Here is a 27,365-nt window from a genome sequence, read left to right as displayed (position 1 = left end):
AAATAATTTTGTACTTCTGAGTTTTGCAGATGTGGAAATAACAAACACATATACTGAACTTTCCAAAAAAAGGATGTGATAGTCAATGTGCTTGAACTCTTACTGAACTTTCTACCCAAGTTCCAAGATGCAGGTGCTAATACTAGGAACCATTCAGAAAGTAGTTTTGAAAGAAAAAACAACTTTTTGAAAGAGAAGAAAAAATGCTGTGTCTGTCTTGTTCTAATTCGCTTTTCTGTCACTGTGATAGAATAATGGCCAAAAGGAAATGAGCTAAGAAGAGTTTCTTTCATCTTACACTTCCAGGCACAAGTCCATCACTGGGAGAAGTCAGGGCAGAAACTCAAGGCAGGAACCTGGAGGCAGGAACGGAAACAGAGCATCGAGGCAGTTGCTCATTGGCATGCACTCTGTGGCTTGTTCAGCCTGCTTTGTTTTAAAATCTAGCCCCGCCCCCTGCCCTGGGTGGCACCATCCATAATGGGCTAGGCCCTCCCACATAAGTCATTAAACAGGAAAATGTTCTATAGATATTACCCAGGTACCTGATGGAGGCAATTTCTCAACTGCCCAGGTCACACTAGTTTGTGTCATGTTGAGCAGGAAAGTAACCAGCACCCTTGTTCACGTATTTTCAAACATCTGGCATTGCTGGAGAGGGCAGGTTCCTCTTGCAGTTTAATATCTCAGAGCTCCAAGAAAGACTTGCAGTTTATTCCCATCTGATACCTTTCTTCCTGCCTGGTAGGCCTTTTCCTCCTTTGCTGGGGAGTACTTTCCACACAGCCACAAAGGTCTGGAAAAGGGCTTTCTCAGGGCTCCAGTAGCCAGGAGGTCTGTCGCCTACTCTTTTCACAGTTTTCATGTTGATGTGTCAGTTTTTATTCCCAGAGCTTTTCCATCTCTGCACAAGAATCATCTTAGACTCTCCAGTCCCCAGTCAAATTGGTTTCTGAATGAAAAAAAAAAAAAAAAAAAAAAAAGAATAGGGCTGCTCCTAGTATGGTGGAGGAGAAAGCTTATTGTAGATAAGATAAAGGGGAGAGCATAACTAGGAGCAGAGGCATCTAGTGGACATGAACCTGAGCCATGGGGGAGGGGAAGAGGAGAAGCAGGAGCAGTGGTCAAAAGGGTGAAAGGTGAAGAAGAAGGAAAGAAAAAAAGGGCAGGTATCCAAAATGTCTGAATTATATAGGGAAGAGCCTTTGGAGAAGGGGAGCCTAGCTCCTGGGCTGGGGAGTTCAGGTAGGGACTGAGGGATGCTGGGAGAACCTGGTGGCCAGGTCTGCTTTGGTATGTTAAATAGGCACCTCAGAGGTTAGTCCCAGGTTTGAGACTTAACAGATTCCCGACTGGATTCTGATTATTTAACACTGTTCCATTTCCTCCCTCAACATAGAAGTCAAAGTTTGCAGCCCCTTAACCCCAAACATCCCTAGGCCGGCTCTCTTCCAGACTCAGTTCACACCATATCATGCAGAATCTCTGCCAGCTTGGCCTGTTTCCTGTTGTATCATGTTCTCTTACACCATGTTTAACGACTTTTCTCTGTTGTTTTTACCCCCAACCCACGCAAAAATGAAAGCCATTCCAAGGCAAGAGTTTTGTTTTGTTCAGAGGGTTCCACGTAAGAACCACTCCACAATGACTGAAACATCAGACATTCTTGCCACCTTCTGAGTTCCTAAAAGGCAAGGGTCTGGTTTCATTCTGTGAGCATGTGCTGCACGTTCAAGGGGAATTAGTTTTATGGATTCTCTTCTGTCTAGGTGGCAGTTCAATTCTAGGATAATGTCAACGGATGGAAATGAAAGAAAAAGTACTTTCATGCATCTTTGGATATCTGGGTCATATCTTTATCTTCTTCACCAGCGATCCTTCTGATCCCATCACTTAAGGGTTTCGTGGTGAAGTCTAAGCACATACATTTATTATGTTTAAAAAGTACCCGCGTCCATCACCTCCTCTTTTATCTGTATATGACTCTAACAGAGCTAGATGCCAAGATCTGGGAAGCATTTTTCTGAACAGAAGCAAGGAGCGGGAGGAGCAGCCAGACTGCCAAGGTGGCTTCTTAGAATTGCAGTTCAGAAACTAGAATACCTGAGATGGCATGAGCTCAGCCCTTAAGGAAGGAGTAGTTGGGGGGCGGGACGCCTAGAGTTTCTGCCACCAGCTATTAAATAGCTGTTTAAAGGTTCTTTATAGCTTCATGAAAAAGGAGCATGGGCGGGGAGGGACGAAGGGGACGGAGTGGGAAAGGTCCTCTGGCAGCGGACTCATAAACACTCCAAGTAACTTTTTGACTTCGCATTCTTGACTTTCAACACTAGGACTTTCCTTAACTGGGACTGGCTCCAGCTGCCGCTAGAAAGCCCTAAGGACGTGATCAGCACCCGCGGGCACCACGTAGGTTCCCTTAAGAGGGTTGCCGTGGCCCTTGCACCGGAGGGGCGCGGGGAGTCCGAGGCTGCCCGGATGAGTGTGAGTGGGGCGGCGGCCACGGCGGGGGTGGGGGTGGGGGTGGGGGCGGAGGGTGGCGCTGGGCCCATGCTTTTCCCCGCCGCCCTGGCAGCGGCGGTGGCGCGGCGGGCATGGCAGAGATGCGTTCGGGGCCAGTGGCCGGGCCACAGCTCAACGCGCTGCCCGACCACTCGCCGCTGGTACAGCCGGGCCTGGCGGAGTTGAGGCGCCGAGCGGAGGAGGCGGGCGTCCCACAGACCCCACACCCGTTCACAGACGCCTTCTTGCTGCGCTTCCTGCGCGCCCGGGATTTCGATCTGGACCTGGCCTGGCGGGTAAGTGTGCACCGGGCAGGATCCACGCGCGCTGAGCATGGCGATGTGGCTGCAGGTGCGCCCAGACCCCCGGGGGTGTCCCCCCTCCCCGCTCCCCTTCCCCGCGGTGGCTGTGGTCTCGTTGGTCTGGACCTTCGCTTGAACTAGTTTGGTCCCAGGGATTAGAGGAAGTGGAGATGTGGGAGTTCAGCCCCTACACACCTAAGTAGGTAACTCCAAGCGCGGTCAGAGAAGGACGAAATGGACATCTGAATGCATCTTGAAAATGTCTATGTTAATAGAGCTAAATGCCACTACTGTCAGGTAGTTTGGAGTGTTTGGAATCCAGGGCGGGACGAGCGATTCTTTCTGTGTTTCAGGTATTCACAGGACACCGAGAAGGGGTCTTGGGGCCAAAGAGATGCGACCTTGAATTTGTACCTTGGGGTCAGAGCCCTTATCTGTTCAGTAACTGTGAGGACATGACAGTAGTTTCGAGAATTGCACATTAACCTGTAACTGCTAGAACAAGATGTGCTCAGCCCTGTGCTTGGCACCGAGTAAGCGGTCAGCGGTCAGCAGGAGGACCTGACCATGACTGAGACCTTTCTCCAAGGGATACTAGGGTGTGGAATTCCAACATCTCTGAATTTTATGAAACTACTTTTATTGGATGAGCGCTGAGTATGGCAAAAGCAATACAAGCAATTAAAAAAAATAATAAAAAGTACAAAGGAATTTCCAAAAAGGAAAAAAAAAAATCCCACCACAAACATTAGTTAGTAGTTGAGTGTCTATTACTTCGCACCTATGATCAGTGTTCACTCAAACAGGTGCCTGTGGTTTTTTGTTGTCTGTTTTTGACTTTTCTCAGCCTCTTGTTGTACAGAATCATGTCATGTGAGCACGTGCATACACATCTTACACTTTTTTTGGACTGTATTATCCCTTAAGATGGAGATACTACATTAAAGGTATCTAATCAGTTCCCTGTTTGTGGCTGTGGAGACTGTTACTGGCTGGTGCTAGCTCCAATGCTCACTGCTCATGCCTTCATCCAGGCATGGGGACTCCAGTGCTGCCATGCCCACCACTTATCCCTTCATGTGAGGTTCCTCTTTCTCTATATCCGCATTCTGTTTAGCAGTACAGAAAATGCCATCGTCAGGTGGGTGTTTTCTTCTATCACTGACTTTGCATTCTAGTTTGTCTTTATACTTCATCTGTATCCACACAGAGGAACATACCCTTATCGGTCTCTATTGAACAAATTCATCAGTTGCTGCAGTGTGGTGCTCCTATTTTCAGTGTTGAGAACTGCGATAGCATTGCAGGGAGTTTTCACTTGGTTTGCTACGCTGGTGAAGTGAGCACTGTATAACGGTGTCTTTTTCTCCCCATTACGTGTGCTGCTTTACCAAATATGATTTATGCCTGCTAGATGAGAAACAGTTTTTCATTTTCCTTATAATATGCACTAATTTTGGTATAAGTGAGGTTAACCATATTTTAGATATCTAAAACTAATTTTTTCTGTTATCTTCTTTGTTTCCCATTTATTTTATTTTTTTGCTTCAAAAACACCTATCTACATCAAAGAAATGAGGTCTTTGTCCTAGCTTACAGCCTATCTGATATTTAACCATGTCCTTTCTGAAAGAACTGAAATGTTTAGGCATGATTCAACGGATTGACGAGTTTTTGTTTGCTCCTGGGTTTCATTGGTGCTTTCTTTTCTGGTGATGTCGGCAGTGTATCAGAAGGAGACTAGCCAGTTAACTTGTCATCATCAAGACTAAGTCTTGCTAGAGGGGTGGAAGGAGGGAGGAGGGGGATCTGTGATTGGTGTGTAAAATGAATAAAAAATTTCTTAAGAAAAAAAAAACTGAGTCTTGCCATATATGCAGCAGCCATGGAGCTGGGGAAGTGAGCTTCCTTCATCCTTTCAATCTTCTTTGTTTGTATTTATTATTATTATTATTATTATTATTATTATTATTATTATTGAGCCTCATGATCTTAACAAATGCTGCCACTGCTGTGGTGATTTGCCTTTCAGAGGACCAGCATTTTCCTCTTGTGGAATTGAATTCAAGTTTTGTGCAGGATAAACACTCACTATACTAGTGAATCATGCCCCAGCCTCTGTTTGGATACTGTAAAATTATTTTTCTTTATTTCTCTTTTTTTTCTATTTTGAAGAGGGGATTGAACCCAGGGCCATGTACATGGTAGGTCAGTAGTCTATGACTGAGCTACATCCCCAGCCTTTTTATAAATGCTTCTATCCAACAATGTCTTTAGAAATGGATTATGAATAGCTTGTCTTTTTTAATGCTGATTTCAATTTGGGGAGATTATTTTGATGTTAGGAATTAAATAACCATGCAGCTTCACTTCTTTCCCTGTGCTTGCCAGGTGTGAAGTTTCTGAACACCATGATCAAGGAATACATTAGTGTATACTTTGCAGCTACTGAATATGAAAAGACAGTTTCTGTAGTTTAAATGAGTCCTTAAAATACAGAGAGATACCTAATAACAAATTCTATGGATTGCTGGTCTTTGCTATTTCTTCAACAGTCACGAGTAAGCAGGTAAAGATATAGAATCAGTTTGCAGCCTCTCTGAGAATGTGCACATTTCCTGTATTCCCTCTTTTGTTGAATGGTTTTCATTGCCTAGACCCTTGATGAATTGTCTAGTAGCACTGTGTCTGAGTCCACTGGACAGAACCCAAGTTTCTGTTTGTGACCTCTGTCTTGTGTGTTACACTGGAAAGAAAGAGGAAAGGGCAAATGTATGCAACTTTGTTTTTATTTTCTTCTGCAGTGGTAGTTAGTGCAAACTCTTTTACTCATGATGCCCTAACGTTTTGTAGGAAGAAACTTCTAAAATTCCCTCAGTTATAATGGAATTTCTCATTTCTGGTTTTTGAAGTTATGATAAATTGTACTTTCTAGTCTTAATAGCCAACATGTTTATAGAATGACAAGCATTTTGCTGAACTGTTTATCTTGTCTATTTTTTCATTTTACAAGAGATTGAGATATAGAGTGACTCCTCAGTACTCACTGTTAAACTGTGGCACAGTAGAGTAGCTCCTCAGGTACTCACATAGCTGTTAAGCTGTGGCAGACTAGAGTAACACACCAGTACTCACTTAACTGTTAAGCTGTGGCACACTAGAATAACACACCAGTACTCACATAACTGTTAAACTGTGGCACAGTAGAGTAACTCATCAGTATCCCATAGCTGTTAAGCTGTGGCAGACTAGAGTAACACACCAGTACTCCCTTAACTGTTAAGCTGTGGCACACTAGAATAACACACCAGTACTCACATAACTGTTAAACTGTGGCACAGTAGAGTAACTCATCAGTATCCCATAGCTGTTAAGCTGTGGCACATGGCTTTGAACTTGGTTGAAGCTCAGGAAAGCCTGTGCTGCTGGAAGACAGGACTGGCTCCTTCAGGTCAGAACAGTTAGCATGAAAATAGCCTCCATCTGTTTGACAAGTAAACTGTCTAGTTCCTTCCATTTCTGTCTTAAGCTGTGATGGTTTGGATATGGTTGGTTCCCTCAAAACTCATATAGAGGTTTAATTCCTATGGTGAAGTATTAAGAGGGCAGAAATATAATCCAACTACAGTGTTTAGAGTGGGCTTTCCTGGAAAGGGTCAGTGTGGAGCATTCATGATAGAATACTGATAGTTTTTAGTGAAAGACCATGCTATATATACACTCCCTGAGTCTTGCCATATAATGCCTGGTGTTTTCTGAGGACTCTACCAGCAAGAAGGCTAACTGCATCAGTGGTCCACTAGACCTTGGGCCAGAACTATGAGCCAGGATAAACTTCATCTCTTTATAACTTGTGCCATCTATGTTATTATACTATTAGCAACAAAATGACCCAAAACATGTACAGTGTGCATAGTACTTTAATCATCTTTATGATTTATACCAAGACTTTGAAGCTTTTAAAATTCTTCTTCTTCCTGACAATTTCCATCAAACTGTAGCTTCTTTTTGTGAAATTTATCATACCATATATAAATTTCAATCTTCATTCTGCTTAGTGGATAAACACAATTTCTCAAGACTTCATTACCTATATAATGGGATAATGGTAGTTACCTTGAAGGCAAAAACTGAGAAGATGGTATTGTACTTCATAATAGTGGCACAAATATGTTTATTTGTGTGTGTGTGTGTGTGTGTGTGTGTGTGTGTGTGTCTCATTGTTTGAAAACAGGTGGAAAAATGTAAGAAGGAACCTACCCTAATAGAACATTTTAAATAAACACTTCCAATTTGAAATAGATAGCTTTCAGTAACAGTAGTAAAAAATACAAATATTCATTTGTAGCTGTTTTTTTGTTGCTGTTGCTCTGGACTTCTGTTTGTTTTGAGAATTGCTTAGTGGCAATTTATTTTTATTATTAACATTTATGCAAACTGTACTTGTGAATTTGTTTATCAGTGTGGAATTAATGACCAAAGATTTGGATTTTGAGCCGTTAGGAGGTTCAAGTGTCAAGACGCATGATAGTAATTGTTCATACTTATGGAAATGATTCTTTTCAAGTGTAGGCACAGCTGATGCGTTCATGATTGACCCATTCTTTCATTGAACATGTTTTCATCTCCCGAGAGCCCACACTCTACAGATATGTGCTGAATGTGCTGCCTTCATAAGCTCAATGATCCTCTATAGTGAGATACACTTTGATATTCCCAGGACAATAAAACCATTGTTCTATATAGTCACCAAGATGTTGCTTTTGACTTCTACACTGAATAAGGATTTAAAGGCTTACTTTTGTCTGAGGAAACTGTCAAAAAGCAAGTGAGCATCATAAAATGCTTTTGACACCAATTCTGATGCCACCTAGGACAGGAGGAGGAAGGGAGATACATAGTATTGGAAAGAATGAATATATCAGAGCTACAATGTGCCTCTTGTTCTTGTTGCCTTTGTAAATGGCTATTTAGGTCACCGATTATTTTTCCGGGCAAATTGTCTGACTTTCCTCTTTCTTACTTTGCTGCATTTGACTTTTAGTAAGTCTGTCTCTTTTAAGCGAAAGGGACTTTATTAGATGCAGAGAGACAGACAGACAGAAAGAGAAGATGACAACATGAGAATAGGGAGAGGGAGGAAAGAGAGAGAAAGGAGGACCACAGAGGCTCTGTCCTAGAGGACTCCATGGTGACGCTTTTCTCATGGTCCAACTGGCTCTTCTCCAGCTCAGTCCCAGCCAGGGACTTCTTTCTCAGCTCAGACTTCTCCCTATGTTTAAGCAATTTGTAGGGTCTCCTCTGGATTATTACTGCTTTGTGACTACAGTTATTATGCTCATGATAATGGATTTCAAATATGAAATTCCTTTGATGAAGTTTCCCCAGATTAAGACTCTAACTCAGCAAAGGACAAGGTTCCCATAGGTATCTTTCTAGTGTTTCCACAAAATGTCTTTCACCTAACTGAGGTTCAAAGTGGCTAATAGCACCCTTTAAGCATTAAACAAGTACAATGTCAATTTAGGAAATACTACAATGCAAAAAATCACAAAGAAAATTAAATGATAAAACTTTTTGTTGACAAGCCAATTATGGTGGTGCTTCTATGGGGCTGGGGGACAATGTGTTTCCTTTAAACTATATTTTTCCAAGATCTAATTTTTAGTTATGTAGTTTCTTTAATTCTAATTCATTTGATTGGCTTTCATTCCTTGTTCTAAAAGTACTAAGGGTAGTGTTTCAGTTATCTATTGCTAAGTAGGAAATCTCCCTTAAGGTTTTTGATATACAGCATGACTCCACAGTTGCCTGTGTTCTGTGCTTGACCAAGGCTCAGTGTGGTGATGCATTTTGGCTCCTCATGGTATCCAGTGGGAACCTGACTGAAGGTATACTATTTAGGATGGCTTCTCCATCTCCCAGGCTTCTCTCCATGTGGACTGTTGCCATCCAGTAATCATATATATGCCTCTATCCCTAAAAGTAAACTCAGAAGGCACCAGGATTTTCAGGTCTAACATAGTGTCATTTCCACTACTACACCATTTGTCAAATCAGGATATAAGTCCAGCTCAGCTCCAAAGCCAATTCCACCTCTTTCTGGAAGGTATACATCGGAAGGTCTAGACTCATTGGTGACTATTTCAGGAGATTATTATGGATGGCAACTAAAAATGACTGAGTCTTGAGTTCAAGGCCAACTCTTGTGATCTCAAATCCTTAATGAAAGGAAATTTGTCTTTTCTAACTAAAAAACTCTTCCAGATTCTGATATGATAGATGACAAGGTTCACACACAACATCATGTCTTTCAACTGTTTTAAAAATATTTACCATGTGCATCATTTATGGACATATTTAATTTTTTGTTTTTTTCCCCAGTTACTGAAAAACTATTATAAATGGCGAGCAGAATGTCCAGAATTAAGTGCAGATCTACACCCTAGAAGTATCATTGGACTTTTGAAGGCTGGCTACCATGGAGTGTTGAGGTCCAGGGATCCCACGGGCAGCAGGATTCTTATTTACAGAATTGGTGAGTCATCTGCAGCTCTGCTTCTCCTTCCTATTTTGATTTTACCTCTTCCTTTCATGACTAGGTGTTCTGGTGTTTCTTTTGGTCAATGTCTTATTTCATTAGGCTACTATAGTATAGTCCCATAGACTGGTGGCCTAGAAAAATTGAAATTTTGTTCTTAGTGCTTGTGGCTGTGAAATACAATATGAAAGCACCAGTGATTTTGTTCTGATGAGGGACTGTTTTCTGCTACACAGAGATCTCGCCCTGCCCTCACATAGTATAAGAAGTACAGTGGTCCTTGGGACTTCTTAAAATGGCACTAATCCCATTCATGAGGACTCTACCCTTATTCTCCAATCTACTTCCTAATACCGTGAACTAACTTATTAAGATGGCTCAGCAGATAAAAGTACTTGCTACAAAAGTCTGATGGCCTGAGTTCGAACTTTGGAACCCATAATGAAAGGAAAGACCTGATGCCCTAAAATTATCCTCTGACCATGGCAGGCTCTTTGTGTGTGTGTGTGGGGGGGAGGGATACATGCAGAGTAGTACCATGAACTTGGAGGTAGAATTCTAGCATATGACTTTGGAGGAGACCAAATAAATTTTCAGATCCATAACTGGAGACCTATAATCTCTGTTACATCTTTAGTTCTGTGTGGTTAAAACTTCCAGGTGAGAGAAGAGAATCTCACTTTTCCCACACTGTCTCATAGTCCATTTGAAAGAACACAGTTAACCAACATTTCAGGAACAGAATGTCTTTGAATTATATTTACAAATATCTGTCTATGTCTGTCTTTGTTTGTCTGTCTCTTTCAATGGAGTCTCAAAATACTGACCATGCTGACTTTGAACTTTGAGGTCAGGTGGCTTCGAACTTCTGGGCCCAAGCAATCATCCTCCCTCAGCCTCCTACTACTTAGTGAGATCACAGGCAGACTACCATGCCCAGCTAGTTTCTTATTTAAAGATTTTAAATGCACACGTATCAGTGTTCACTACTTACCTCTATGTAAGACCTCTGCATTTATCTCAATTGCTTGTTGCTTTGTCGATGGCAAGATGCTGTTTTTTAACTCTTGAAAGTATTACATGAATAAGTATGACTGGAGTCTGTATTTCTTGCTCCAGGTTTTATATCACCCACAGAGCACACAGTAGTGGCTTTTCTGTTCTTTTGTGGCTCCATACATGTCAAAGGAAGCTTCTTAGGGATGGGCTGGCCAGCATATATGTTTGAATTATCAAAAAATGATTATACTATAAAAACTTAGGGTTACCAGTAGAATTTAAATTTCAGATAAACCACAAATTAGATTTTGGTATGCCTAAGACATACTTACGCTAAATCTTGTACCCAATTTATCTGAGATTCACTTTTAAGTGGTGCTTATATTTTCTGTGACAACTGTGTTCCAGGAGCATAAAACTGAAACATCCAGATGTTTTATTTTATCCTCCCCATGCCCCTTTTAAGTGTCTGGGCTTTGGAGTGCCTGGCTGGGCATTTGTTGTTCGTTTTGTTTTTCTAACTGACACAAAATTAGGTGAAAACAACCTTTTTATAGTGACAAAGCCAATGTGCTTTTTTTTTTTTTTTTTTTTTTTTTTTTTAAATCACAAATGCCTTAATAGCACACTAACAGGTCTTTTGTATAGCCTGGGCCTCTGGGAGTATAGGAACTTAAAAGTGTGATATTTAGGAACTGGGACGTCAGATCAGATGGTAAAAAAAAACTTGCTACGTAAGTATAAGGACCTGAATTCAGATCCCCCGGACCCATGTAAAAAGCCAGTGTCTGTTGCAGTGCTTGTCTGTAACCCTAGAGATGGAGACAGGTAGATGCCTGGGGCTTGCTGCACCATATGTCTAGTTGAATCAGTGAGATCGAGGCTCAAAAAATAAGGCAGAGAATGATAAAGACACCCAACATTTACCTTCATGTACAGCCACATGTGCGTGTTACACACACACACACACATACACACACACACACACACACACACACACACACACTAAAAAAGATGTGTTGCTTACCACAAAGATATTTAAACTCAAAGATGCATAGGATTAAGGAAGGTCAGAAAAGAAAGGTATGTTGCAAGCCTCCTGTGTGCTATGTTACTCTAGAACAAAAGGAAGAAACTTAGAAGTATTTTATGAATAAAATAAGATTTTATGGACTTTCTCAATTTACTTGAATTAATGGAGTAGCTGACTTTCCCACAAAGCCCACTGCTGCCACCTCCCCTCTGTACCATGTCTGTACAGTAAAAGCAGAGAGAGAAGGCAGAGCCCTTCGGTCTATTTGGACCTTTATCAGCCCCATGACAAAGGACACAATTTGAGGCCTTTGAGAGCAACTACTATACTACAGCAGCAAAGGCAAATTTTGGCAATGAATATTTAACCATAGCTGAGTTATTATGAGTTGAAGCTATGGGGCATGTTGACGTTATTGAAATCTGTAAAATGCACACAGTAAAAACCTATTAACACAGAGTTGCTATGAGAATTGTGTCTTGTTTTACATAGCACATGCACACATATGTCAAGAACATTAGCTGGCACACAATGAATAATAAATGGTAGGTGGATCTAGGGAAGAAATTAAAATTCTAATTTCTCATTTATTTTCTTTATTTAGTTTACTTAGCTAGTACTGTGCAATAGAACCTTCTGTAATGATCCTGTTATACAGTAGCTGCTAGCCTGCACATAACTATTGCAAGTTTGAACTGAAGCTACTGGAATGAGAAAATGAACTTTTATTTTCTACTCACAGAAAGTGAATACAGGGAGAAACAGGTCTGGCAGGTTAGTCGGCTCAGAAGCTTTTATAATCTGCAAATTTCCTTTGTTCAGCTTGTATTTCATCATTGTCGTATTCAGCTGAAGAAGTGTCATATTTTTGAGCTGAATGAATAATTCCCATATTCTTACCAAGAATTTGAGTTGCTGTAAATCCAAGAGAAATCCCATGACCACTTTTTCCCTTTCTGGATCTTTATCTTTTTCCTCATGGCTTTATAATACCAGCTAGCATTTAGAACTGTTAAGCTTCAGCCTCTGAAAACAAAAACTGCTCCTTAGTCCCACTCCAGCCTCCTTCTGCACTCACCTTTGCTGTTCTCAGCCAGACTCCTGGTTCCTGTAGTTCACCAACCATACTTCTCAAGATTCTCATCTGCCCCTGGTCTGGTTTCACTTCTGCATCTATTGGAATAACTGTAGGCAACCGTGGCGAGCAATCCTCTTTCCAGTAAATCTGATAAACAAGCCAAGTCCTATTTTCCTTCTCTCTTGTGAACTACACTATTCTGTGTCTCTATTGCCATGCACTCCAGTTTTTCCTTCAACCAGACTGATATTCTTCATTTCTACCACAGGAACCACCTGTTTTCATCAGCCTTAAAGTTCTGAAATTCCTCAGGATACTGGCCTCAGTCTTCATTTCTTACTCATCATATTTTTAAATATTAAAAAAAATGTGCATTTGTGTATCTCTGTAAAGGAGTATGTGCGTATGAATGAAGATGTCCACAGAGGCCAGAGACAGTAAAGGATCCCTTAGAGCTGAGTTACAGGAAGTTGTGAGCTGCTTGTGAACCACATGGGTGCTTGGAATGAAACTCAGGTCCTTTGCAAGAACAGGACAGTCCTGACTGTTGAGCCATGTCTCCAGTCCATCAGTTTCTCATATGTATCTTTGTCTCTCTCTCTCCTATAACAAGGAAAACTGTCTGTGCTAGACAGTCCCTACTATAGGTGTCATATAAGCACAGATAACTACCAGAACTGTGTCTTTACCATGTTTTATTCTTTGGGGATTCAGATCAATACAATTAGTTCCCTGTTCTACCCGCATCCAGTTGGTAGTCTTTTGGTCACCATTATGGGATGTGTATATATGATCTTTCCTTCCCCAAACACTACCTCAATAAATAGCATATCCAAATTAACCTGGAAGCCTACAAGGATCTTTGATTTTCTGAGCTTTTCCAGTTTCTTAGTTAGTAATCGTTTTCTTTTTATTCTTTTTCTTCCCTCCCTTCCTCCCGTCTTCCCTCCTTTTGACAGGCTCTCACAGAGCCGAGGCTGACTTTGAACTCAGTGTGTAGCTGAAGATGACCTTGAACTCCGGATTCTCTGGCTTCTACCTTGAAGTGCTGGGATTACCGGTGTGCACCACCACACCTGACCTGAGACATTTTTCTTTTTCACATACCCTTTAGGTACTCAGTGGCCTCCAGTCCGAAGCCGTATGTATTGTTTTCAACTACGGAAAACTTTTTCTACCATAACTGTTCCTTTCTTGTTTCCTGCTTTTTGTTTCTGGCTTACAGATATCTTATTATTTGGGTTTTGAAATTTGCAGATTCAGCTGCATTGGTCTTAATTTTTTGTTAATACAAAATCTTGTCTTTTATGTGAGTTTGGGGAAAATTGCTCAACTTGACTTTTTTTTTCTTTTCTTTTTTTTTTTTTTCTTTTTTGGTTTTTTCGAGACAGGGTTTCTCTGTGTAGCTCTGCGCCTTTCCTGGAGCTCACTTGGTAGCCCAGGCTGGCCTTGAACTCACAGAGATCCGCCTGGCTCTGCCTCCTGAGTGCTGGGATTAAAGGCGTGCGCCACCAACGCCCGGCTCAACTTGACTTTTTAAATCATTTTTCAGTCACTGGCTGGCTCTCTTTTGCCACTTAACCCATCAACTGATTTTTTAAATTAAATCTTTTCATTTCTTTTACATACCAATCAGAGTCTCTCCCCCCCCCCTTCTCGTTCTCTTCCCTTCCCCCACCTCCTGTCCACCCTTCCTCCATCCACTCCTCCTCCCTTCAGAAAGGGGCAGGCCTCCCATGGACAACAAAGCATGGCACATCAAGTTGAGGCAGGACCAAGCTTCTTCCCTGCATCAAGGCTAGGCAAAGCATCCCAGCATGGGTAACAGCTCAAGCACCAGGGACAGGTCCTGATCTCATTGCTAGAAGCCCCACAAACAGACCATGCTACACATCTGTCACTCACATGCTGAAGACCTAGGACTATGCAGGCTCTCTAACTGTTGGTCCAGAGTCCTTGAGCTCCCATGAGTTCACGTCAGCTGTCTCTGTGGGTTCCCCCATTGTGATCTTGACTCCCCTGGCTCCTCTATTCCCTCCTCCCTCTCTTCAACTGGACTCTGGGAGCTTGTCCAGTGCTTGGCTGTGGATCTCTACATCTGCTTCCATCTCAACTGCTGTTTTTGAGTTGAGTTAATTTTTATTTCTAAGATTTCAACTGAGTCTTTTTAAAAATAATTATTCTTTTAAAAATAAAGTATTTTATTTATTCTTTTAGAATTTCATACATGTATATAATATATTTTGATCATATCTACCCTGTCCAATTCCTCTCAGACACCGCCCCCCCACATCCCCTTTCCAAATTCCTGTCCTTTTCAAATAACCCATTAAGTCCAATCAATGAGTATACAGTGAGTATGTAAACAACTGAACAGGGGCCATGTCCCTGAAGACAGCAGGATCCACTGACAATATCTTCTCAGCCAGGACTGGACTCAGAGCCTTCCCCCATCCATGCTGGAATGTTCACTGGCTTGCTCTTGTGCAGGCGACCCTGCTGCTCTGGGGTCAGGGCTTCTTTCACCTCCATTGCCACATCCGGAAGACAGTGTTTCCCAGCAGTCCTCTCCAACCTCTAGTTCCTACAATCTTTCCACTAGGTCTTCTGCCATGTTCCCTGATGTGTGGGGTGTGTGTGTGTGTGTGTGTGTGTGGTGTGTGTGTGTGTGTGTATGTGTGTGTGTGTGTGTGTGTGATTGTGTGTGTGTGGTGTGTGTGTGTGTGTGTGTGGTGTGTGGTGGTGGTGGTGGTGGTGGTGTGTGTGTGTGTGTGTGTGTGTGGTGTGTGTGTGTGTGGTGTGTGGAGTGTGTGGTGTGTGTGGTGTGTGTGGTGGTGTGTGTGTGTGTGTGTGTGTGTGTGTGGTGTGTGGAGTGTGTGGTGTGTGTGGTGTGTGTGGTGGTGGTGGTGTGTGTGGTGTGTATGGTGTGTGGTGTGGTATGTGTATGTGGTGTGTGTGTGTGTGATGGTGGTGGTGGTGGTGTGGGGGGGGAGTGTGGTGTGTGTGTGTGTGTGGTGGTGTTGGTGTTGGTGGTGTGTGTGTGTGGGGAGTGTGGTGTGTGTGGTGTGTATGGTGTGTGGTGTGTGTGGTGTGTGTGTGTGTATGTGTGTGTGTGTGTGTGGTGTGGGGGGGAGTGTGGTGTGTGTGGTGTGTGTGGTGTGTGTGTGTGTGGCGTTGGTGGGGTTGGTGGTGTTGGTGGTGTGTATATGGGGGGAGTGTGGTGTGTGTGGTATGTATGGTGTGTGGTGTGTGTGGTGTGTGTGTGTGTGTGTGTGTGTGTGTGTGGTGTGGTGTGTATGGTATGTGGTGTGTGTGTGGTGTGTGTGTGGGGGGGGAGTGTGGTGTGTGTGGTGTGTGTGGTATGTGTGTGGGTGGTGTTGGTGGTGTGTATGTGGGGGGAGTGTGGTGTGTGTGGTGTGTATGGTGTGGTGTGTGTGTGTGTGTGTGTGATGGTGGTGGTGGTGGTGTGGGGGGGAGTGTGGTGTGTGTGGTGTGTGTGGTGTGTGTGTGGTGGTGTTGGTGTTGGTGGTGTGTGTGTGGGGGGAGTGTGGTGTGTGTGGTGTGTATGGTGTGTGGTGTGTGGTGTGTGTGTGTGTGTGTGTGGTGTGGGGGGGGAGTGTGGTGTGTGTGTGTGTGTGGTGTGTGTGTGTGTGGTGTTGGTGGTGTGTATGTGGGGGGAGTGTGGTATGTGTGGTGTGTATGGTGTGGTGTGTGTGTGTGTGTGTGTGTGTGTGTGTGTGTGTGTGTGTGACAGATGTCCCATTTATGGCTGAGGTCTCTACAGTCACTTTTTCTTTCAACTTTGACAGTTTGTAAATTTCTGTGTTAACCACCATCCACTGCAAAAAGAAATTTTTCAAATGAGGGCAGAGAGCTGCACTAATCCTTGAGTATAAAGGTGAGTATTTAGAACGCAGTTTGGTATCAGGACCATTTAGCAAAATACCAGCCGTAGGTTCCCCCATAGGGCCTTTGACTTCCTGTCTGTAGTCTTGTGACCAGATTTACAATAGCAGGCATGTGGCAGGCCTCACACACAATCAGGAAGCAGTGTGTTGCTTGCATAATGGTTATACCACTGTTGCAACAGCGGGCATATCTTGCCAGATCTGCTATTATGATAGCTCTCCGAGTTCACAGATGGATAAGGCTGTTGATGACTTTGATTCCCCAGCAGCCTACAACATAGCAACTTTCAGCACTATGAAAGTTAGCTAGCAGTCAGGAGGCTTCCAGGTTAGTACCTGCTTGATTTTTTCTAAGTCCCTTGATGATCAAAGTGTGTGGTCTCTTCAGCAATATGGTCTTACCACCAGTAATCACCCTCTCCAAAACATTTATTTATTTATTTATTTGCTTGTTTATTTATTTACTGTGTTTGTGTTTGTGCGGGTATGTAGGTGGGTACATGAGTGTCACATCATGGGTGAGGTCAGAAGGTTTTCAGGGGTCAAATCTTCCCTTCTACCATGCTGGTTCCTGGTACCGAGCTAGGCAGTCAGGCTTGGTGGAAAGAGCCTATACCCACCGAACCATCCCCCTGGCCCTATCTATTCTTACATATAGCTCCCAGTGTCCTCTCTTATGTCTGTTGAAACGATTGCTTCTTCTAATTCAGTTTTCTCTCTTAATTGTTCCCTTGATTTTCACTGCTTTGTCTGTGGAGTTTGGTTCCTGTCTTATTGTATGTGTATCCATATGACAAGTTTTAATAAATCTTGATAATTTTTAAATACTACCTCCTTGCCTGACCATTACTACTATCATTTTTGCTTAACATGACCTGTCTGAAGAATGGTGGGGAGTAACAGGTTGTGTGGACAAGAATATCAGTACCTCCTCTCACTGTAGGTACTCTTTGTTTTCTCTGGGTGTGTATAGTTGCTTTTCCAAGCCCAGCTTCCTGCTCAAGCTTGTAGGGACGTGACTGCTCTGTGCTGGTCCCTGAGATCTGGCAGATGACCAGTTTGTCTATCTGCTCCACAGGCTTTTCCCGTAGAAACCTCTTTGGTTGGTGTGTTAGTCATCTGTCCATCATTGTGACAGGGTTCCTGAGGAAAACAATGGGAGAGGAGGAAAGACTGGTTCTGAAGGTTTAAACCCATCGTTGGTTGGCTTCATTACTGTGGGCTTGTGTGGGTGCAGAGTACTGCAACAGGGAGAACATGATGGAGGAAACCTGACAGAATTATGGTGTCCAGGAGTCAACAAGTGAGAAGAAGAGACAAAAGATCCTCTTCAAGTGCACACACCTAATGACCTACTTCCTCCAACCAGGCCCTATTTCCAAAGTTCTCAGTGCCATCCCCCAATCCACTAAGTTGTGAATCCATAGATGCCTTAGTCTGCTGATGAGCTTAGAGCCCTCATTAGCTAGTTCCCTCCAGACAGCAGGACCTCTGAACGCTGATGCACTAGTAACCACACCTGTAGCACATGAGCTTGTGGGTCTAGTTCAGATCCCCCAGCTGCTATAATCCTTGCTGCTGATGGCAACCCGGGCTCACACTTCTATTTCTGAGTTTGGAGCACTGTCGGGGCAGTAAACATGTCCATTCCTAGGCATGGCCCTCTCTTGAGGTGATGATGTGACTTCATTTATCAATCCAATTTGATCTGCATTCATTCTTAGTCGGTGCTCTTAAAATCTATTCATTTCCAGAAATTTAAGGAAGCACGGAGAAGCAGGCAAATATTTGCACTTCGATTCAATCTATTACTTAACTCATAATCCCTTGTTCATGATTTTATTTCTACACATCCTTTGGGTCTTAAATTAATTTGTTCCCTTAAAGAATCTTTCTGATTCTTCACCCAATGCTAAGATGGAATGTCTTTATTTATTTATTGTAGCATACTGGGACCCGAAAGTTTTTACAGCCTATGATGTATTTCGTGTAAGTCTGATCACATCTGAGCTCATTGTACAGGAGGTAGAAACTCAGAGGAATGGAGTCAAGGCCATATTTGACCTGGAAGGCTGGCAGATTTCGCATGCTTTCCAGATTACCCCATCTGTAGCCAAAAAGATTGCTGCTGTGCTTACGGTGAGTATATATCTAACAGTTAGGTGTTAAATATATGATAGTGTTTAATTGTTTGTACAGTTTTAGAAACTTACATATTAGAAATGATAGATATATATTTAAACAATGTTATCAATAGATATAATTAATTTATTAAAAATGTAACAAACTTCAAAAATAAATACATTCAAACTAAGTAAATACAGAATGTATACATTATAATATAAAGTGATTTTGTTTTATTTTTGTCATTTACGTTTTCTTCCTAAATTAAAAAGTTGGCTCAAGCCAGGCATGGTGGAACACATCTGAAATTCCAGCATTTGGCTGGTACAAGCAGGAGGATCAGAAGGCCAGCCTGGGCTACATGAGATGTCATAAAAAACAGTAACAACAAAAGTTGACTAAAAAGTTGTTATGGAATAGAATTTTTTTAACTATGTAAAGATGTGTTGCATTTGTTTGTGTTGCAGAATAATTGTTTAATTATGTAAAGGTGTGTTGCTTTTGTTTATGATGAATTTGTTTAACTACATAAGGCTGTGCTGCTATTTCACCTTACCTGCCTAAGGAACCTGGTTGATCCAATAAAAAGATTAACGATCAATAGCTAGGCAGAGGAGGGATAGGTGGGACTGGTGGGCAAAGAGAAAAGGGGAGCCAGCCAGCTGGGGCCCAGGCAGCCAGACACGGAGGAAGCAGCAAAGCAGGATGGACAGTACACAGATGAGGTAAATGAGTCTTGGGCTAGCACATAGATTAATAGAAATGGGTTATTTTAAGTTAAAAAAGCTAACTAAAAACAAACCTAAGCTAAGGCTGAGCATTCATAATTAATAATAAGTCTCCATGTCATGGTTTGGGGGCTGACAGTTGATAAAGCCTGCTACAAAAAATATAACAATGGTGCAGTAAGATCTCACATGTCTTGCTAGCTATAAATTGATATGCCTTTCTTCAGAAATCAAGTCTTTGTGTATATACCTGTGTTCTTGGGTGTGTGCCTGTGCATGGGTGAATGTAAATAAGGAAGCCAGTGGACAACCTTAGGTGTCATTCCTTAGGTACCATTTATCCTATTTTGAGACACAGCCTGTCATTGGCCATCACTGATTAGGCTAGGCTGGCTGGCCAATGAACCCCAGGGACTCTTCTCCACCACCTCAGTGTTAGGATTATAAGCATATGCCAACATGCTCAGCTCCCCCTACCTCAAGAATGTGGGGATCAAACCTAAGTCCTAGTGTTTGCATGGCAAGCAGATGACTGACTGAGCCATCTTTCTAGCCTTCAAAGTCTTTTTTTAAAAGCCATTATCTTTAACCTAGTAATTCTACTTCCGGGACCCAGTTAACAAATAGTCATGTTACAGTAAGGGCTTTGTACATTGTAGCAATAACAATTTACTATGCTCTAGATTCCTAAGTCTTCCAAATGCTTTTCTACTTAATGGCCATCCCAGGTGATGGCAGACAATGACCACTTCAAATCAGCAGTGACCTAAGGATCCTAGTCCAGATCTTCTGATGTAAAAGCTTTCTAAAGTCACCTTTCTCCTGAACACAGACAGTGCCTGCAGCATGACTTCTAATAGAGAAAAATTAGATACAACTTACTTGCCCAGAGATAGGAAAGTGATCGCTTAAATGATGACATATCCATTTGTTGGACCATCTCAACAATGCTAAAACTCACAATGCTCACCACAAATCATACTGCAACAATGGGACAGAACAGAATGCAAGGTGCTTAGAGGACATATTGCCAATTAAGTTTAAATAAAATTATACATAGACTGTGGGAAAAACCCAATTAATAATACATTTCAAAATGGCAAGAAGGGGAAGATAGTCTTCATAAAAGAGGAAAAAGTCTTCATTAACAGTAATGACTAAACTTTTGGATAAAAAAACTATTGATGAGTTTATTTTATTTATTTTTCTTTCAGGTTATTAACCTTTTAAGCTTTTTAAGTAGTGTGTGACTTTGTTACTAAAGATATTTCCAAAGTCAAAATTTAAAAAGTGTGTGCTTATTGTTATATTCTTTCAATTTTCATGGATGTTTGATTTTTTTCCTCTAAAAATATTTTTAGTAAAAATACTAAATTAAAAATGCCCTAAATTGCCATTGTTTTCTTAGGAGAAGCTTTATGTGTGACCAGGGAGTGGATTTTCTGGTGAAAGTGTATGCATGGCTATTAACTAACATACTTGGTCTAAGCTATTACAAAAAAAACTTCCTGCAGATCTTTTTTGAGTCCACTGGCAGTGATAGATAAACCAGGCTTTTATATTGATGGAATAAACCATTTTGAAAATGGAATTACACTTTAGAGTCTGCTGTAAATGTGGTGTGTGTGTGGTCTCAATGCTTGTATAGCAAGCACTTTACCCAATGAGTCATCTTCCAGACCCCTACCATAAACTTATAGTGTGTTCCTAGAAGAGACTTGTCTTTAGGAATGTAACTGCAGTATTTATGTTGTGTTATTAAGGTTTTGTTTTTCTTTACTTTCAAAAGGATTCCTTTCCATTGAAAGTTCGTGGCATCCATTTGATAAATGAGCCAGTCATTTTCCATGCTGTCTTTTCCATGATTAAACCATTTCTGACTGAAAAGATTAAGGGCCGGGTAAGTAAAATATATTCAAGTGATTATATCTCCTGAGAACATTCTTACCTCTTCCTATTTAAGGACAGTTTTTTACTATATTCCCATGTCCCTTGGCCATAAACCACTGGACCAATATTGCTAATACTTATCAAACATGACGACTACTCTTATAAATTAAAATTTACTTTAAAAAAACCCCTAGCATTACTGGCTGTGAGACTCTGGGGAAACGGACATGCGTGTATCGCTGGAGTGTAAAATACATTCCCTGTAGAGGGCAGTGTGGTAATAGTTATGACAAGCTATATCAGCATTTTCTGGAAATTCATCACCCAACTATAGCTGTGTACCAACAAAAGCATAGATCCAGAAAAAGATTAAGACAATCAAGCATCCATCGTGAGGGGCTGGTGGGAGGAGCTATGATAAACTCACACAAGACTGCAAGGTGTGTTTTAAGGTGAGATGCATACCATGCAGATCCGTGTTGATGGTTTTGCTGCCTTTTCCATGAAAACATTATGTTTGCACAAAAATGTGTTTTGTCAGGATAAACAGAAATATGGATGATTCCCAAATGATCCAGGGATGGTGAGTGAAGGCAGAGTTAGTAGCAAAGTCTCTGTTTTTAATCTTGTTTTGACTTCCAAGTTATGTGGATGTGTTGTTTGTACAGATAAGAATACATACTATCTTACCTATGAAACACATGTAACTGAAACGTATCATGCCTGGGGTATACGATTTAATGCCTTGTAGCTGAAGCAAAGGAGTTGACTTTCACAAACCTGTCCTGCTGAGCTTCATTTCATGCAGAATTTTGGAATTCAAATTTTGTTGTTTATAATTTTTGAAAGGTTTCAAATATTTTGCCCTCCAGAACAGCAACTGCTTTCCTGCACTAGCCTGTGGAGGAACATCTTTACAGCTTTCATTCAGGGTGATGTTAAGTTGTCCAGTTTGACTCTCATTTCTAGGTTCAAGTGACCCTCCCACCTCAGTTTTCTGAGCAATCGGGGAATGCACAGGTGTGCACCATTTGCCTGCTACAAATGGTTTTGGAAGAACTTTGTGATTTAAACCTAAAAATAACAGTAGTGATGGCATTAATTATAATGAGATACTTAGAAGTCCAGAAACTATTCTTCCATCTTCAGAAAGCATAACATCTTATACTTGGTCAGAACCTTATGACCCTAGAGAGATTCTTCACAGATTAGGCAATCCAGTTGGTATTTTTCCCTTTATTTTCCTTAAATGGATTTCCTTATTCTTTGACAATTTCAAGCATGTATCTAATGTATTTTGCTCCTCCACCACCCCTTACCCTTTTCTCAGGTTCCTCCACTGCCATTGAACTACTTCTTCCCAACAAGTCCCTCTCCTTCTTTCTTGTATTTTTATTGTTATTTGTGACTGTCAATGGGTATTTCTGTCTTAAAAAAAATATTTGTTCCATTCTTAGTTTTGGGTATGTCTGTGTGGAGGGATGTCCTGTGAGTGCAGGTGTCCTGGAGGCCAGAAGAGAGTGTCAGTTCTTTTGGAGCTGGAGTTACATTTGGTTGGAAACCACCTGATATAGGTGCTGGGAACTGAACTCTGGTCTCTGGAAGAGCATCAAGCCATCTTATCTCTCCAGGCCAATTTCTTTCTGTCTTTAAGAAAAATCATCCCTAAATTGTCAGCTCTAGTGAAGCCGGCCACTTCTGGCTACTTTGCATTTTAGTGTTTTATACAGGCCATTTTGTCTTGCTTTTAGTGTTACTTAGTAATACCAGATAGCATCTGATTAACTCTTAAAGTTCTAAAAAATAAGCATATCTATTTTGGGTTATATTTTGAACAAATAAGAACAAAACTGAGAATAACTGAGTCTAATAAAAAGGGAGAATATGAACCAAAAAGACAAAACCTTTAGAAACTGAGCTGTTAAATGAGGTAGCTTGGTGGAAGTTAACTCACAGCAGACTATCTGAAATGGGAAACCAAACTCAGGCACTCTTCCTTCTCAGTTTCTCAACTACAATATACAGTTCAACATTTCTCCTTTCCTGAGAAGATAGGATGTCTTCTCAGCTAACTGATAGCATCTTAGATAGTCTAATAAAGTCAAGGGTTCGGATCTGAGGTTCTCAAGTATGAATACTTATTTATCATCCCTCATTTCTCTTTCCTTTAAAAAGATTTATTTTTTTAAAGTGTGTGTGTGTGTGTGTGTGTGTGTGTGTGTGTGTGTATGAAATATCCAAGGTGGTCAGAGAGGGCATCAGATGCATGGAGCTGGAGTTAAGACTACCCAGTGTGGGTGCTGGGAACTAAGGTTCACTGAGCCATCTCTCTATTCCCAACCCTCACGTGCTAGCACATATAGGTTCTTATCAAATGATTGCTGAAAGCACTGATGAACATCTTCCTCTATGTGAGTGTCCCTGCCAGCTCTGCTGGGAAATGATCCGCAGAGAGGCAAGAATGAAACTCGGTTCAGCATGACTTCAGTTAGCCAGGCTGGATCAACTGGAGTCTGACCCCAAGTGGTTTATCTTTTACATAGTTAAACACAATAAAACTTTGGGAAAAAGTTTCCTCCTGACAATTGTCACAAGGAAGCTTAAGGCAGGGCTATATTGAAACTTTTTTGCAAAGTACATCTCTTTTGGAAAGCACTGGTGACCTCTTCCACAAGAGTGGGTCCTATTGACTGAGAAGGATAAGGGTCTAGGGAGGAAGGGTTTGTAATAAGCATAACAGCAAATAAGCATAAGCATCTTTTGCAAAGTCCATGGAGCTGTTTTTGTAAGAATGTGTTATATTCACAGAGAAACAATGCTCAGGAGTCTGGGGGATTGGGGTGATGGCTAGGTCAACAGAATAGCAAAAGATCATCAAGCTATCAAACAACATCTACTCCAGCCTTCTTGGTGAACAGATGTCAATTTTGTCCATTGGGAAAAAAAAGCCCATGTGTTGAACAATTCTATTTTCTCTAGTATTATCTGTAAGCATGTAGGTGTCGTGTCCTTCTACACCTCTAGCTATGGGAGAGATATTTTTGCTTTTCTTCTTTAGCAAGATCTACTTTTGCTTTCTGTGGCCTGCTTTATCTTGCCTTTACTGGCAATCTACAGTCACTTTTTAAAATTTGAAAAGAAAATTTAGGACTCACAGCTGTTATAATTTCTTGATGGTACTGCATCCATTGACTATAACTATATAAATTACTCCTCATGAGCCTAATTATGGGTACAGCTATATGCTTCTATTTACTATGAATTAATATCAGGCAGTAAATTTTATCATTCTTTTGTAAATATACAAATGCAAATCAAAGAGAACAATAAAATTATCATTCACATCAGCATCATCTAAATATAAGTAGCATTCCTAGAATGGAGAACAGAACAAAGGGTGCAGTATGTATATGTACTTGCTAGCCTCGGTATATCGTGCTTTGTAGGGTTTGTTTTTCCACTGGAAATGCTTCTAGCATGATGAAGTCAAAGCCAACGCCTTCTAAAACACTGTGGCTATTTCAGATTCATCTGCATGGGAACAATTACAAATCAAGCCTACTTCAGCACTTTCCAGACATTCTTCCTCTGGAATACGGTGGTGACGAGTTCTCCCTGGAGGATATTTGTCAGGAGTGGACAAATTTTATAATGAAATCTGAAGACTATCTCAGTAGCATTTCTGAGGCCATCCAATGAGAAATTATTTCCTGTGAATGACTTCCTCATTAAAAATCTAAGGATGGGATCCTATTTGGTTACTAAATTCAAGAGCAAACCTTCAAATTGAATTGATGCTTATCTGATCTTTAAACATGGAACATGGATATTTGGTGAATGTTTTAACTTTTACAATACTCTGTTCCTGTTGAATTAATTAATGTTAGAAGAGATTCCTGTTTACGTGTGAAGAAAAAACATAGATACATCTAAAGTACCTGTTCCAGTGTATCTTTGTATGGTTTGGGAAATTTCATTTTAAACAAAATTTTAAAATCACATTGTTTAATACTAGATTGATAACTAGTTCACTGCAAAGAAATACTGTGCATATCAGCTGATGGTGAAACAATATTAGTGCTGAGTTGAGGTTGATGTCAGATTATAATTCAGATTGCAATCTGAATACAGCTTTATGCCAGCAGGATAGTTTATCTCAGGAAAATCCCACTTTAGCATGTGCACAACAGAAGCCTTTGAATGTAAGTTTACATGCCACTGTGTTGTATGCAATGAAATCACTGTGACTGATAAAAATGACTTAAAACTTTAGAAAATATTCTGGGCACAGCTGATGGTCTCTTCCACAGTCTTGTGTTTTCAAATAAGTTAAGAATATAATTGTGGCTTCTGATTATGATTTAGACATGGAAGTAAAGGTACATCTCTTTTATGAAGACTGCTTATACTTGAAAACCTAACAGAACTACACAAAAGAAAGGAAGTGTTTACATCATATTTAACCATCATCAGTTGTAGCTAGCAGTTTTCAGATTATTCATAAAAATAATTTGAGTTTTAGTATTATCTCAGAATATTCTAAGTCCCACAATTCATGTTTAGTTTAGACAGTCAGTAGGTGGAGGGTACTGGCTGTACCACAGTGCTGCTCATTTTATAAGACTTTCATTCATTGAGAAAGATGTAATCTTATCCCATATTCAGTACAGTATTAAATTTCTGACATAATTTTTATACTTAATGTTTTCTAATTAATTTTATTTTAAACTTGAAAGAATAGAAGGTAGAGAATTTATTGAATATGTGTTTAACATTAGTCATATAATAGTATCTTTGTGCAAGGATATTTTTCATTGCACAGGGTGTTTTTCTTTATAAAAAATGAGTCTAATCAGATGAGCTGATACTTATGATTCTCTGTACATATACTTCTGACAAGATCAAAAGGAGGTGCAGATGTTCGTTAGAGAATGTGTATAATTTTGATTAGCAGTTAGATGTTAATTTTGCTATTTAATTTTACTAAAATTTTTCTTTTAAAAAACATTAATCTTTACTAAATCATAAAATTAAAATTGTGTAAATAAAAATAATAGAAAATCAGTTAAAGGAATAAACAGAAACAAAACACCTCCAGCTTTTCAAACTTTAAATCATAGAAGGGAAACTCAGATGTCACTTTATTTACATGTAGCTGTTCAATCACTTGCCATGATTCTGTGGAGGAATGATATATTAATATAAAGGCTAATGTTTTAAATGTCTTTTAATGTGTACATTAGTGAAGTAGTAATAAACTGAATTTTAAAATGTCAATCAGTGTAAGCACATTCTATAATGGGGCTTTGAAACTTTTATAAAATGAAGCAATTCTATGAAGAACATTGATGAACTATGTGAGTAGACAGTTTTGAAAGGTTCTGGGCAAATAACTGGAATTCTCTATGTGGCTTCACTGTACTTGTACCAGAAGTCTTTTCTGAAAGGTGAATTCCATCCATGTTTACTGTGTTGTAGAACTTTACAATAATTTGTTTTAATATTGTTAAAAATAAACATCTTTCTCATAAACCATGGTGTTAATTTTTTTCATTTAAAATGTAAATGAGGCATTCTTTAAAAAAATGCTTTTCATTCAGAAAAAAAATTAAGCAAAAATGTACTGCTTCTCATTGCGCGTTGTATGACTGTTGATTCCTTTCTTTCTTTTTTCTTTTTTGTTTGTTTGTTTGTTTGTTTTTTCGAGACAGGGTTTCTCTGTGCAGTTTTGCGCCATTCCTGGAACTCGCTTTGGAGACCAGGCTGGCCTCGAACTCACAGAGATCCACCTGGCTCTGCCTCCCGAGTGCTGGGACTAAAGGCGTACACCACCACCGCCCGGCTGATTCCTTTCTTTCTAAGTTTTAGGTACAGGCTGCTTTTGCCTGCTGCTGAGCTTCCTTTGGTGTGGTTTGCTGTGTCCAGTACAGACACTGCACCATATGCTCTGCTTTATCCTTGAGTTATTTGTCTTTGAAATTCATGTGCAGTTTTTCTTGGAGAGTAAAAAACACCTAAAAAAATAAAACCTTTTAAACAAAAAATATTTGGTCGACTCAATAGCACACTGACTTGTGTTTTTTAGTTTTCTTTTCATGTTGCTTAGACTTTCAAGTACGCTTCAAACAATTAGCTTTGTGGTCCCTTTTATGTATGTGCTGAGGAGATGGGTTCTATTCCCAGCATTTAATAAAAACAAGTAAAAAAAAAGATAATCCAATTTTAGAACAATTTCCTACCAATCCAGATCATGATTTTAT

At 40.6% G+C, this 27,365-nt stretch overlaps 1 protein-coding gene across 7 annotated transcripts; it reads left to right on the top strand.

The window, feature by feature from the left end:
• The first annotated feature begins 1,707 nt into the window (after positions 1 to 1,707).
• Ttpa (alpha tocopherol transfer protein) lies at positions 1,708 to 26,637 on the top strand. Of its 7 annotated transcripts, XM_076563649.1 has the most exons (7): positions 1,984 to 2,066; positions 2,334 to 2,484; positions 9,189 to 9,342; positions 13,570 to 13,596; positions 18,309 to 18,502; positions 21,005 to 21,115; positions 24,631 to 26,637. In XM_076563649.1, exons 1-7 carry the CDS (start codon positions 1,999 to 2,001, stop codon positions 24,802 to 24,804), a joined length of 879 nt encoding a protein of 292 aa, XP_076419764.1. In that variant the 5' UTR covers positions 1,984 to 1,998; the 3' UTR covers positions 24,805 to 26,637. The 7 variants fall into 7 exon arrangements, with proteins under 7 accessions (XP_042126608.1, XP_076419766.1, XP_076419764.1 ...); XM_042270674.2 differs by lacking the exon at positions 13,570 to 13,596 and having other exon boundaries at positions 1,708 to 2,066; XM_076563651.1 differs by lacking the exons at positions 1,984 to 2,066; positions 13,570 to 13,596 and adding an exon at positions 1,711 to 1,819.
• The last annotated feature ends 728 nt before the right edge of the window (positions 26,638 to 27,365 follow it).

Source organism: Peromyscus maniculatus, chromosome 2 (assembly GCF_049852395.1).
Source record: "Peromyscus maniculatus bairdii isolate BWxNUB_F1_BW_parent chromosome 2, HU_Pman_BW_mat_3.1, whole genome shotgun sequence".
NCBI classification, from domain to species: Eukaryota; Metazoa; Chordata; class Mammalia; order Rodentia; family Cricetidae; genus Peromyscus; species Peromyscus maniculatus.
This window is presented reverse-complemented; position numbering and strand designations above follow the sequence as displayed.